This window comes from Lissotriton helveticus, chromosome 3_1, assembly GCF_964261635.1.
Source record: "Lissotriton helveticus chromosome 3_1, aLisHel1.1, whole genome shotgun sequence".
NCBI classification, from domain to species: Eukaryota; Metazoa; Chordata; class Amphibia; order Caudata; family Salamandridae; genus Lissotriton; species Lissotriton helveticus.
Genome location: NC_136061.1, coordinates 441,405,092 through 441,418,501, shown reverse-complemented (window position 1 = coordinate 441,418,501; position 13,410 = coordinate 441,405,092). Strand labels below are relative to the sequence as shown.

General features: G+C 44.9%; 1 protein-coding gene across 6 annotated transcripts in view; it reads right to left on the bottom strand.

Annotated features, from left to right (window-relative positions):
* The window catches only part of FASTKD2 (FAST kinase domains 2), a 328,458-nt gene that overhangs the window by 265,512 nt on the left and 49,536 nt on the right, over nt 1-13,410 (bottom strand). For all 6 annotated transcript variants that reach the window (XR_013608646.1, XR_013608644.1, XR_013608645.1 and 3 more), the window contains exon 3: nt 7,817-7,920. Coding sequence is in view for 3 of the 6 variants with exons in the window: in XM_078680305.1 (XP_078536431.1) it covers nt 7,817-7,920 (104 nt within the window). In the remaining 3 variants the exon portion in view is untranslated. The remainder of the gene's footprint in view (nt 1-7,816; nt 7,921-13,410) is intronic.

The following is a 13,410-nucleotide window of genomic DNA, read 5'->3' as shown; positions in this document are numbered from 1 at the left end:
TCCACACCCTATCCAAGGTCGGTTACGTGCTCAATCGCTGCTCCCCTCCAGGATGCGCCGCAACAATCAAAACAGGCACCTCCGAGCTCCAGGCGCCCAATAAACCAGCCACCTTAATATTCGTCCATGGGGAGGGGAGGGTCAAAATGCCTTATCCAGCAGGGGAAGCAGCACAGCAGCAGCACCCAGCCTTAGAGGTCTAGCCCGGGACCAGGGTTCAATTGCCCGCCTCGGTGAGTCTTGAGCTCAAAAATTCCACGGACCTGATAATTCTCGTCTCGGTGCCTATTCCAACCATGGAGTCCCACTCTGCAACTCTGGGCAATAGCTTGTTTAATCTCCACAACGGCCCCCACAACGCTAAGGATACCTGGCCTCCACCTTGGGGGTGCCCAGGAGTGGACACCTCACAGGGAAAGCTAGGATGGGTTCCACAGCGGTATTCGTACAAGCGCCTTGAGACCCTTGCGGGTGAGTAGTGCGCTATACAAGTATCAATTTACAATTTTTTTACATAGAAGAGGCAAGTAATTACACGGGCCGGCTGCTGCAGAGTCTTCCAGGCCCCAGCACGCTAAGGGCAAAGCCTGCCTGAGCCTCGGCGAGCTCAGCCCACCCCAGCTGCTGTCCGGGAACATGCACTGGAGAAGGAAGGGGGAGGGGGGGGCCCCAGCCCAACCGATGCGTGCTATTGGGCTAGCTCAACTACGGCTCCGCACCCGCAAACAGCTCCGGGGGGGCGTCGGGAGTGAGGCAGGAACTTTCACGGGACCGAGCCTGTGACTTCCGGTTTCGGTCCCGCTATTGATCAATTGCAGCCGGGGCTCAACTCTCACTCGAGTCCCCGGCTTACAAATGTCTGGGCCGCAATCTTTCGGGGCCTCTCTTCCGCACCACACTGCCGAATGGAGCGCCGATCAAAGCGCTCAGCACCGCTTCACTGCCCGCATCGATGCCTGCAGCCAGAACTCAGGATGATCAACAGGATAATCCCCGGGGCGGCGGGGGTCTCGGGAGCCTAGGACTCACGCGGCCATCGTGGTCGCGATCGTAGCTCCTCCCGTATTGTTAATTTTTACATTTAAAATAGGTTAGCAAAATATTTTATAATAAAATAATAAATATGAACGCATTTTATATACCTTTAAAACTAATGTGTTATAAAATTCCAAACAACAAACCACGTGCGGCTTCGTTGATGATTGGGTCTCAAGTGTCTAATAAGAACACATAATGAATGTCTGACTTAAAAAAGTTTTATATTGTTTATATGTACTTATTGCTTTGAGCACTCCGATGTAACAATTCTTTTTCATTGTAAAATAAACTGATGTGCTTCTATGCCTCATGAGGTGTTGAAAAGGGATTCCCATGTTTCTATCTGATTAAAGGTATAAAGAATCCCTAGCTTGATTACAAACTTGTGTAATGATATGTACTAGGTAAACAATATTTTTGTGATTGTGTCCATCTGAAATCATGAGGTGAAGGAAGATCTTTATACAAACAATAGGCTGTAAGAGCATGATTTTTTTGCACTTTAGCGTGCAAACTTTTTTAAGTGTGAAATAGCAATGCTTACCTTTTTAAAAAAAAACACACACACACACACATATATATATATATATATATATTCACTGAAATAAACAAAGGTTACAGAGACGTTATAGTTAGGCTGACATTTCACCCGTACAATATAAAAAAAAAATCAAAATAGAATTCAGCCGTTCTAGTAAGCTGAGCTAACTATAACTCACGCACCCGCAATGGACTGCTTATGACCTCACATATTACAACACTCATAACGGGGTCAGTAATATCACTGACGTCATCATCCAGTGAGTATGACTGTTTTTAAACAGTTTATTAATGACAAATATATGTACCAAGGTGTGAGAGAGTGAGCAACACCGATCTTTGTGAGGCTGGATTAATTCCTCCACAAACCGGGCCAACCTTGCCTGCCGGCCCGAATTGGGGTCAGTGACCGGCCGCTTTCTCCTCTGTGGTCCCCAGACTCAGACCAACGCGCATAAAAATGTGAGCCGCTCTGATCCCTGAATGCTCCTGAAGCCTGACACCACGCCCAAAGTCCTGTTCTGCGTTACTGCAGGTGTGACTGTGAATTACGTTATACCTACACTACGGCAATCTTTGTGCCACCGTGCAGAATCTTTCCCCCAGTCCCCGTCCTGAAGAGAACCTTGAACATTGAGGTTCGAAACGCGTCGACAATACCACCCTGTGGCTACAACAAAGGGTGCCGCTAGGATGTAAATCATATTACCATTCTGTACCCTAGCCTCGCAACCCTACAAAACAATATACCACAGGCTTTTGTAGACAGGCAGGCAGGCTTGTTTTCGACCTCAATCCCGCCTGTCGTTTGGTTTTTTAGCTCCTAGGACTGGTGCTTGGTTTTTGTTTATGGACTAATTTTTGCACTGTATATAATTGCAATTCATTTGGACTACTATATATGTGAATGTTTTTTTTGGTGTGTTTAACCATTTTTGATTGATTTATTGTTGCAAATTTGTAAATATGTACGTTTGTAGATACTGTATATATGAACCTTTTTGATCTGACAGTGGTTCTGTTTGTGCCTGTTTTTCAAAAATTTGTTGGCAAATGTATAAAAAATAAAAATAAATTTGTTTGGAATATTAATCCAGTGGTCACATGGTACAGATTGACTGTGTGTCTAGGTAATTGTTTTACGAATAATCCTGTCCAACCATTTTGTTCTGTTCATCATTCCTTTAAGCATAGGGAGTGTTTGGCTCGACCTGTGTGTGGATCCTAGTGTCGCAAATAAAAAAATCCTCTTCTAAGGATTCTTTGTGGAGTACCATTCCATGGTATTGTGCGGCCCTGGCAATAAGTTCTTGATAGGATACATTGTCATCAGGTGGAGATGGCTTGGCAGGGTAAAGGTCTGGATCATTATCCAATCAATCAATCAATCAATCAATTGTAAAGTGCACTACATACCCGCAAGGGTCTCAAGGCGCTGGGGAGAAGGGGGGCCTACTGATCGAACAGCCAGGTCTTGAGTATCCTCCTGAAGGTCAGCAGGTCTTGGGTCAGTCATAAGCTCAATGGGAGAGTGTTCCATGTCTTGGTGGCAAGGTGGGAGAAGGATCTCCCACCGGTGGTTGTTCTTCGGATGCGCGGGACGGTGGCAAGTGAGAGGTTGGCGGAGCGGAGCTGGCGGTTGGGCATGTAGAAGGAGAGCAGTCTGTTGAGGTAGACTGGGCCGGTCTTGTGGAGTGCTTTGTGTGCGTGGATGAGGAGCTTGAAGGAAATCCTTTTGTTGACGGGGAGCCAGTGCAGGTTTCTCAAGTGGAGGTGATGTGGCTGTGTCGTGGTACATCAAGGATCAGTCGCGCCGAGGCGTTTTGGATGCGTTGTAGTCGTTTGATGAGCTTGGTCGGGGCTCCCGCGTAGAGGGCGTTTCCGTAGTAGAGTCTGCGGAGGTTGTTGAAGCAGGAGGAGGAGACGGCGTTGACTTGCTTGGTCATTCAGAGTGTTGAGTCGAGGATGATTCCCAGGGTGCGTGCGTGGTCGGTGGGTGTCGGGGCTGCCCCCAGTGCCGTCGGTCACCAGGAGTCGTCCCAGGCTGAAGGGTTGGCGCTGAGGATGAGGACCTCCATCTTGTCAGAGTTCAGCTTCAGACGGCTGATCTTCATCCAGTCAGCGACGGCCTGCATTCCTTCGTGGACGTTGGCTTTAGTGGTGATGGGGTCCTTGGTGAGAGAGAAGATTAGTTGAGTGTCGTCGGCGTAGGAGATTATGTTGAGGTTGTGCTGTCGGGCGACATGTACGAGCGGGGCCATGTAAATGTTGAAAAGTGTCGGGCTGAGGGAGGATCACTAGGGTATGCCGTAGATGATCCTGGAGACTTTGGAATGGAATGGGGGGAGGGGGACACTCTGGGTCCATTCCAGAGCCATGTCTCCGATCCCTGCGGCGTGGAGGCGTGCGTGTAGAGTGCAGTAGTAGACAGTGTCGAAGGCGGCGGAGAGGTCTAGGAGGATGAGTGCTGCAGTCTCACCGTTGTCCAGCAGGGTCCTGATGTCGGCGATGAGGGCAGTCTCGGTGTTGTGGCCGCTGCGGAACCCTGAATGGGAAGGGTCCAGGATTCTCTTTTCTTTGAGGTATCGGGTTAGCTGTCTGTTGACGATTTTCTCGATGACCTTGGCAGGTAAGGGGAGCAGAGAGATGGGCTGGAAGTTCTTGAGGTCTCTTGGGTCTGCCTTAGGTTTTTTGAGTAGGGCGTTGATCTTGGCGTGTTTCCAGCTCTCTGGGAAGGTCGCGGTCTCAAGGGAGAGATTGATGACGTTGTGCAGGTGGGGTGCGATGGAGCTGTTTGCTTTGTTGAAGATGTGGTGCGGGAATGGGTCTGACGGAGAGCCGGAGGGGATTGTGTTCATGGTCTTGATAGTGTCATCGACTCTCACACTGGCCCAGGCTAGCAGAAGGTTGTGGTCGATGTTGTGCGGAGGGTCTGTTGTGTTCTTGTCTGTTGGGGCTGTCTGGATGTTGAAGCTGTCGTGGATGTCTGCTATCTTGCGGTGGAAGAAGGTGGCGAGGGAGTCGCACAGGGCTTGTGACGGTGGGATGTCGTTGGTGTTTCCGGCAGGCTTGCTTTGAGCAAAGAGTTCTGGGGTGAACCAGCTGGGCCTCTTGCTGGTGTTTCTGTGGAGGGGGGGGGGGTTCTTCAGCGGGGCGAGGGTGTTGGCGCAGTCCTTGATCCAGCGCCTGCAGCTGTGGGCAGCGTCGTTGGTGTTGGAGGGTTCGGTGGGTGGGCTGGGAGCGAGGTTTGTATGCAGTTGGTCTTCAGTGATTTTGCTCCAGCCGCGGCGGGGGATCTGTTGGGGTGTGGTGGGTTTCTGGAAGGCGAAGTGGATGCAGTGGTGGTCGGTCCAGAGGAGTTTGGTGGTGTGGCTGATGGAGACGTGCAACTTGAGGAGAAGACTGAGTCGAGCGTGTGGCCGTTGAAGTGGGTGAGCGTTGTGACGAGATGCTTCAGTCCGAGGTTGGCAAGGTTATCTATCAGGGTTGTGGAGTTGTTATTCTCAAGGTAAAAGTTCAGGTCTCCGAGGAGCATCTAGTCAGTGGAGGTCAGGACGTGGGTGCGGATAAAGACGGCGATTGAGTCGCTGAACTGGGGACAGGATCCGGGGGGTCGGTAGACGAGGGTGCCTCTGAGGGTGGAGTTAGGGTCTGTGTGGATCTGGAAGTGCACTAACGCCCTGACCTCCACCAACTACATCTGGAAATGCATGTGTTCGGCGGTGCTGTGCGCGTCATCGGTGCTAGTCGAGACTCTGATGCTGTTCTGGTGGACGATGACGATTCCTCCTCCGACTCCGTTGGTGCGGTCTCTGCAGGTTTCATAGAAAGTGCAGCATTTATTCTTGCACAAAATGTAAAAACGAAATGTTCATGAAGTTCCATCACATGCAGGCTGCATTCATACAGTCCTTTGTAAGATGACAGCCAGAGAGCCCCCAAACAGAGGTGCCTTGTCATTAGTCTGTCTGCCCCTCGCAGCTGCCGTGGTTTTTTGAATGGTGTCCAATCCCACAGGTTTTCGTCTGTATGATTACATTCCCACAATTAAATAATTGGTAACTCTTCAGGTTGATAGGATGGTATCACCTTTCAGCCACAGCAGTTCGGGCAGAAATGAAATTCAAGCTCCTTTTCACCCAACTGCCGAATCTGGACGGGTGCTGTCTCTTGATAGGGCAAGGGTGAGTCACGTAGAAAATATGAGGCTCCAAAAAGGCACTAAGCACTCACGGCACATTCTTTGATTAACTCAGAACAAATGCCTTTCGGCACACTGCCTTCCTCAGTGCTCATTAACACTTCATCAAAGGTAACGTGTGTTTAAATTACTGAAAGGGTAATTTCATTTGTGGAACCTTGAAAAATGGCAAGTGATAAAGAACTGTCAAAGTTTGTAGTGCAAATACCAGTATTTCCGTCATGTTAGCATTCGTTTCCTTTGCTTTAACCAGATGGTGGATATTTAGTTTTTCCTTGCTTATAAAGTCTTTCATAAAAAATGCAGCATTTATTCTTGCACAACATGTAAAAACGAAATGTTCATGATGTACCTCATATGCAGGCTGAATTCACAATCCTTTGTAAGATGACAGCCATAGAGACCCCAAACACAGGTGCCTTGTCACCATTCTGCTTGTCCCTCGCCACTGCCGCTACCATTTGGCTAAAGCAAAGGAAATATATGCTAACATGGTGGCCAGAAATACTGGTATTTGCACTACAAACGTTGACAGTCCTTCGTCACTCGCTCTCACTCATCTTTTCATGGCTGGCATTCAAGACATCAATGGTCTGCGCACTTCATGGCAAGTGGGCGTTGATCCTCGCTTTGGACACAGCTCCTCTTCAGTAATGACACATGATGCAGTGGCCAATTAAGTTGGACAGGGCATCTAGAGTCACTGGTATTAAATCTCTATACACCTTTTCATTACTATGGCAGCCTCATTTCTCCAATAAACTAGACAAACTGAGGAATGAAGAGAATATCCAGCTACAGTGGCGGCCAACACTGATTGGGGTGGTGAGGCATTGGGGATGGGATTGTAAAAAAATAAACACAAAAAAAAACGTATCGCCACCGCGTCACTCCTCTGCGCCAGGACTTGGCTGAACAGCAAGCACCCAGGCTCCCCAGACTAATCACAGATTGGTCTGAGCGCTGTGGTTCGGCACTCAGACGAGGACTGGGGGCCTGGGCATGCGCTCTATGTAGGCTGTAATGCAGGCTGTACGGAGAACATGCAAAGTGCGCATGACTGTTTGGCCAAACAGTTATCGCACAATTGGAGTGGGAAAATCGCTCCTCCCTTGTCCTGCTCGGAGAGCAGAGCATCCCCGCCCGCCCACAAAGTAGCATGAAAACATAAAATGATAATAACTTTATCATTTTATGTTTCCTTCATTTACACTGGTTAAAAGCAGTGGGGTGATACTCCTCCACCTTAGCGGAGGAGCTGGCACTGTCCAGCTATCCTGCTGATTCACATGGTGAGGTGCCCTGTAAGCACCGTACTGGGTGTCAAGTGTAAGATGTATGTACAGGGACTGTGCAGTATCTGGGAGGATAGATATCTGAATGCACGTAGATGTAAGTTGCAGCTACTGCAGGGATTCGAATATCGCATTTAGTTTCATAATCATGTGATCCAAGTTGTTTCTAAAATCTATTCCAAAGAGAAACACAATTCTAACTCAGACAACAGTCCATTTAATTTATGTGTCTTTTAAAATCCAGAGAGGAGTTGTTTAGACAGAAAACAAGAGGAGGGTATCAATTGGCATCAATATGTGCATGTAGTGAGGGAGCATACCACATGTGAATAAAGCTCAGAATGGGGGGAGGAGGTAGGGGAAGGTATTTCAAGAGAAACCTGAGTTTCCCAACCTCAAAGCATCTCCCCCACTTACCTGGAACAAGCCAAACAAGTAAGTCAATGCCCTCAAAGGCCCACTACCAATTGCTACCCTTTAATATGTGGCCTCTCCTTTGAGACATTTCAGCGCTCTGGCTCTAATGTACATAACCTGTGTTGATCATTAAGGCCGTACAGTTCTGAGGGTGCATGCCAGGACAGGTATCTTTTTTCTTGCAGCCAGTATTTTCAAACTATGCCTCCTTCCCAAACAGGACAAAGCATCCACAGAAAAAAACTGAAAGAAAATGAAAGAAATCACAGGCAAAGCCTTCATCCCGAAGGAAAAGTGCTGTGTTTAAAAGAGAGTTGGTCCTCACCGTAACCCATATCGCAAAGCCTCCACATTATTCGTATTCTCTAGACCCTCAAGGGAACTGGCCAGAACAGACATCACTTTCTCATTGAACTCATTAAGACGCTCCTTGGGGAGAAAAAAGGCACATTAAACACAACATTTTAACAAACTACATGCAGCAAATCAAAATGAAAAAGCATAGATCTTTCTGTCTGGTTCACCGCTCCTATAATTGTGCACTGTGCAGAATAAGTCTGCAATGAACATAACAAATACGTAGAGGAGCACTTACATGACCATCTATAATCAGCACAATACTATGTTGGATACAAGGAGACTTGACTACACCCTGGTGCCTTTGGGGGTTAACGTAAGGAAAGTCAACTACAGTGTAACATTGTTTGTACTAACAGGTATATGAATGTGTACAACTAGTAAGTATTATTTTGTGTATGTTGTGTAAGTGCATGTTATATATAAATACATACATATATTTGTTTTTCACATGTACATACACACACACACACACACACACGTGATAAAAAATGGTTAAAGGCTTTATTTATTCTTTAAATACAAGCTCAACCTAAACTATTCAAATTGGAGAAGTTGTAAAGTAATAGTTATAATTTAAGTGTCCAATTTAATCACCATTATATAAAACGTATTTTTATAATATCCCCATCTCCTCCAATTTACTATACGTCACACACCTCGGTACACATGGTTCTCATATCAATCACCACACTACATTAACTATAACTCGCCACTCTGCCATGCACTGTATTCTGAGAAATGATGTACTTTCCAATGTATTAGTCTTGTATAACTTCTAGCATGTGAAAACATAGTTCTAATAATATGCAAAGATATATTCAGTGCAGGAAGAAACGTTGAGTTAAAGTTTATGTAGTATGGGGAATGATGCATGAAGAATGTGTGCAACATATAGTAAATCTAAGTTGGTGCGTACATTAGAAATGTAGATTCTATCTATTGGTGCGTAAAGCAGAAATGTAAGTTATAACTATAACTTTATAATTTCTCCAGTTTGTGTAGTTTACGTTGGGCTTGTATATAAAGAATAAACTGAATTTTCCTAACTATAACTTAGTTACAACATTTGTTTTTTTCATTAAAAGTTAATTATTTTTCTTGTTTTAATAAAATGCGTTTGAAATCATAGTGTTGAGTGCCTTTTAATTGAGTGCTATGTGCAGTGTCGTAGAGTATAGTAAAGGACAGTATCCTACAGAGTAGTGTTAGAGTCTAGTGTTTTGCAGTGGAATACAGTCGAGAAGAGTGGAGCAGCGTGGCATATAGTAAAGTGTTATAAAGTGGAGTGGCATGGCGTGTAGTATAGTGAAGTATTGTAGCGTGTAGTGGCATGTTGTACAGTTGAGTGGCGTGACATACAGAACAGCCGAGTGTCGTTCAGTTGAGTATCGTTGACTTTAGTGTCGTTGAGTGGACGGCCATCGAGTGGTAGAGTTGAGTAGAGTATCATAGAATGGCATAGAGTAGAGTGCTGTACAGTGCAATATAGGGGCACACAGAGCAGTACGGAGTTGTACAATGGCATAGAATGTTGTAGAGTGTAGTTTTATCGAGTGCAGTAGAGTGTTGTAGAGAGGAGCAGCATATAGTGGCGTAAGCTATTGTACAATGTCATTGAGTGGAGTGGCTTAGTGTAGAGTAGACTAAAGTGTCACATAGTGGAGTTGCGGCTCGTATAGTACAGTGTCAGTTGAGTGTAGTACACTGTAGTGACGTGGCATAGTGGAGTTAAGTATTATAGAGTGGAGTGGTATGTCGTACAGTAGAGTAGTATGCCATGTTGAAGAGTGTGTGAAACGGTTGTAGAGTGGAGTACAGTGTAGTGGCATATAGTGGTGTCCAAGATGTTACAGTGGAGTGAAGTAGAGTAGACAAGAGTGTAGGACAGACTGCAACAGTGGCGTAGAATATAATATTGTAGAGTGTAGTGGCATGCAGTGCCATAAGCAGAACGGCATACAGTGGAGTGGCGTCCAATGGAATAGCATACAGTGGAGTGGCATAGAGTGAAATAGCATACAGTGGAATGTCATTGACTGGATTGGCATACAGTGGAGGGGGGTAGAGTGAAATAGTATACAATGGAATGGGGAACCATGGACTAATGTACAGTGGTGTGCTTTAAAGTGGAATAGCGTATAGTGGAGTGGCATACAGTGAAATAGAATGGATTGGAGTGGGGAACAGAGCACTGCTGTAGAGTGGACTAGTCTACAGTTGAATAGCGTACACTGTAGTGGCATACAGTCGTGTACAGTAGAGTAGGGAAGAGTGGAGTTGCATACAGTGGAATAGCGTAGATTGGTGTAGAGTGGACTGGCATACAGTGGAGTGAGGTACAGTGGAGTAGCATAAAGTGGAGTAGAATAGATTGGAATGCCGTACAGCAGAGTGGTATAGAATGCAGTGGCATACAGTAGAGTGGTGTGGAGGGGTGAGTAGAGTACAGTGAATTGGTGTAGAGTGTGGTAGAGTGGAACAGTGTACAGTGGAGTGCTGTAAAGTGCAGTGGCGTAGAGTGGTGTGTGATAGAGTGTAATACCATAAAATGGAGTAGCATAGAGTGCAGTGGTGCAGAATGAACCAGCATACAGTGGATGGAGGCACAGTGTAGTGGCATACGGTAGAATAGTATAGAGTGGAGGGGCATAGAGTGCAAGAGTATAGTAGAGTGGCATGGGGTAGAGTGGAATAGCGTACAGTAGAGTAGCATACATTGAAGCAGTGTACCGTTGAGCAGTGGGGGGTGGCATAGAGTGGAATTAGGTGCAGTGGAGTACTGTACATTGGAATAGCAAACCGTGGATTGTTGTACATTATAGTAGGTTAGAGTGGATGAGAAGTCAGCATGTGATTGGCTAATGGCTGTGTATACCAAGGGTAAAAGGCAGCTATGTTGTACTTAACATAGTTTGGTTGCATTCTATATTTTGCTGATTTCTAAGTTACAGTCCGAAATACAGGTAGACAGTAGTTTTTATTGGTGTTCACTACCTATTACCACTTTATTAAAGGGGTAATATGTAGAGAAATGTATTTATGAATTTCTTTTTACAGCAGTTGAGGGAGGAATGCACATTTTTTCAGTAGTGTGGACATTTGTGGGTATGACTGCAGTACTCCATAGCCTTTTCTGTGCATATTTAAAAATGTTAAAAATAGAAAAAATACTATAGTACACTACATTTTTTAAATACAGTATACTCCAGTATATGTATTAATTTATTTGTTTTTCGAATTTATTTTAAGTAAATTGCATGCCAAAGTATAAATATTTCTATCTACCTACTACCACTTTAATAAAGTGGTAATAGGGAGAGGAAAATATCAAAACCAATACTACTCTATATCTGAAGGCGTAATGCAGAACACAGCCAAAGAGTACCTAAAAACGGCATTGCTGTTCACATAATGACTTGTCAGTGCTATGTACTGCTGTACTTCCACAAAAGAACATGACATTTCTGGAAAGTACTGCAACTACAGAGATCACTAAGTTAAAATGCCTTGAAACTAAAAACAAAAGGATCATCTGCCAACCATAATGTGTAATCTTGCCAATTTCATTAAAATCCGTTCAGCTGTTTTTGAGCTACGCGTGGGTACAAAGTCTATGGGAAATGCATTGGTGTGCAAACACATTTTGGGACCACCGCCCTTTTTTCTGTGCACCACCTTGACAAATCTTCGGTAAACTTTGCACACTCTGCCAATGCAGAAAGAGGAATAGGTCTGCAAAGTTTCATGGAGATTCATCAAAGGGGCACAAATTTATCAATGGGGGAAAATCCAGGGAATTCCTATCTCTAGGAACCCTAACTATAACTATAGAATGGCCACTACCACGTTGTAATATATATAGTTACATTTTCTGCCCTTCTGGTGATCCTTACTTTTCTCTGGCTAACTAGTGGTAAAGTGCTTGTGCTCCTCCTTTCAACATGGTATCACTAGTATAGTCCTGGTTGGCATATTTAATTTACCAATAAGTACAGGGTATCAAGTGTACCCAAAGCCTGTACATTAACACGAGGACTGCAGGACCCATTGTTTTATTCACTACAGTGACAATGTAAACATGGCTGCAAGCCTGGCACCATTATCCTGGCTGTGCAGGTTTTAACAAAAAATGCGACCTTTCAAAAGAATCCTTTTTGACAGGCCTAAACCTTTGTTTTAAACATTTACAAGTCTCAGCTAACTAGGGCTTAGTTCCCATAAAGATAGAATGCAGGGTATTTAAAAATAGAACAGGTAAACGTTTACTGTTAAACAGCCTTACAGCGAAAATGCCCTCCAACCTGTTTTCACTGTAGTAGGTTTAGCTGTTCCAAAGGAAAACACTGGAATGCAATATTAAGTACTAATCTTGGACTTTGGTAATTCGGACTAGATACAAAAAATAGTTGTTAAAAATCAATTTCTATGATGAATTCTGATTTGTTATAAATATTATGAAAACATAACTTTTAAAAAGTTACTTTTGCCTTACCTGAAGCCCCTGGGAGCGAACTCAGCATTTTGTTCTCTCAATTTGGCCAGACTGTAATTAGCATTTAAACAGGCATGCATCAGGTGATAACTTGTTTCCAGAAGCAAAACAATAGGCTGAATGGGCAAAGATGACCCCCTATTAAGGTGACAGAATATGATATGGGGTTGAGAGGATCCTTTTTTTTTACATTAAAGTGTCAGGTCCTTCTTGAATGTCACAGCCTGCTTGACAGGTTTGCTGGGGCTTTTCATATGACACTTGGGGCAAATTTCAAAGAGTCGCTCCCTGTCACAGGCAAATATCAGGGGTCTGGTGGCTCAGTGGACTAATATATCCACTGCAGGGGCCTGTGTTCGACCTCATGGTCACAGGTTCAAATCCCGGCGGGTCCACTGAGCCTTTCATCCATTTGAGGTTGATAAAATTAGTACCATTGAGTTGTGTAACAATATGCATCTGTTATTGCAGCGCCACGATGCCCTGTTGCTGGGGTGAACGTGCGCTTTACAAATACACAAGTTATGTTATGTTATGCTTGTCATCCCAGCCCTGTGATAGGGGCCTCTTTTGACATTTTAGTATCACAGCCTGTTTGATAGGTCTACTTGGTCTACATATAACATTTAGGGGGCACTTCAAAGGGGGGAAATCAGAATTCCAAAACAATGTATGTGCATCCACAGTCTACATTCTGAAACCTAAGCTTAATTATACCAGACTTGGGTATCAGAAGACGGTGAGGCTACAGGCATTACATGAAACTGGATTTTTGGTGTTGAATGTGGAATGACACTGGGATTACTATAGTATACTACAAACACAACCCCAGCCCTAGGAGCCCAATTTTGATGTGCTCAAAAACTTTGGGCATTTAAAAAAATGCCCATAGTGGGTAGGGTTAGCCCCGGAACCTTTACCTCATTGGTTAGGGCACCCCTCTTTAACTGGATCACGCCCTATCCTAAGCTCAGGTCCCACACAACTCATTAAGAAACACGCCCTCAGTAGCATGCACTGTCAAGACCCAACCATGAGACTTGGTCTAATATCTGACCTACAGTTCA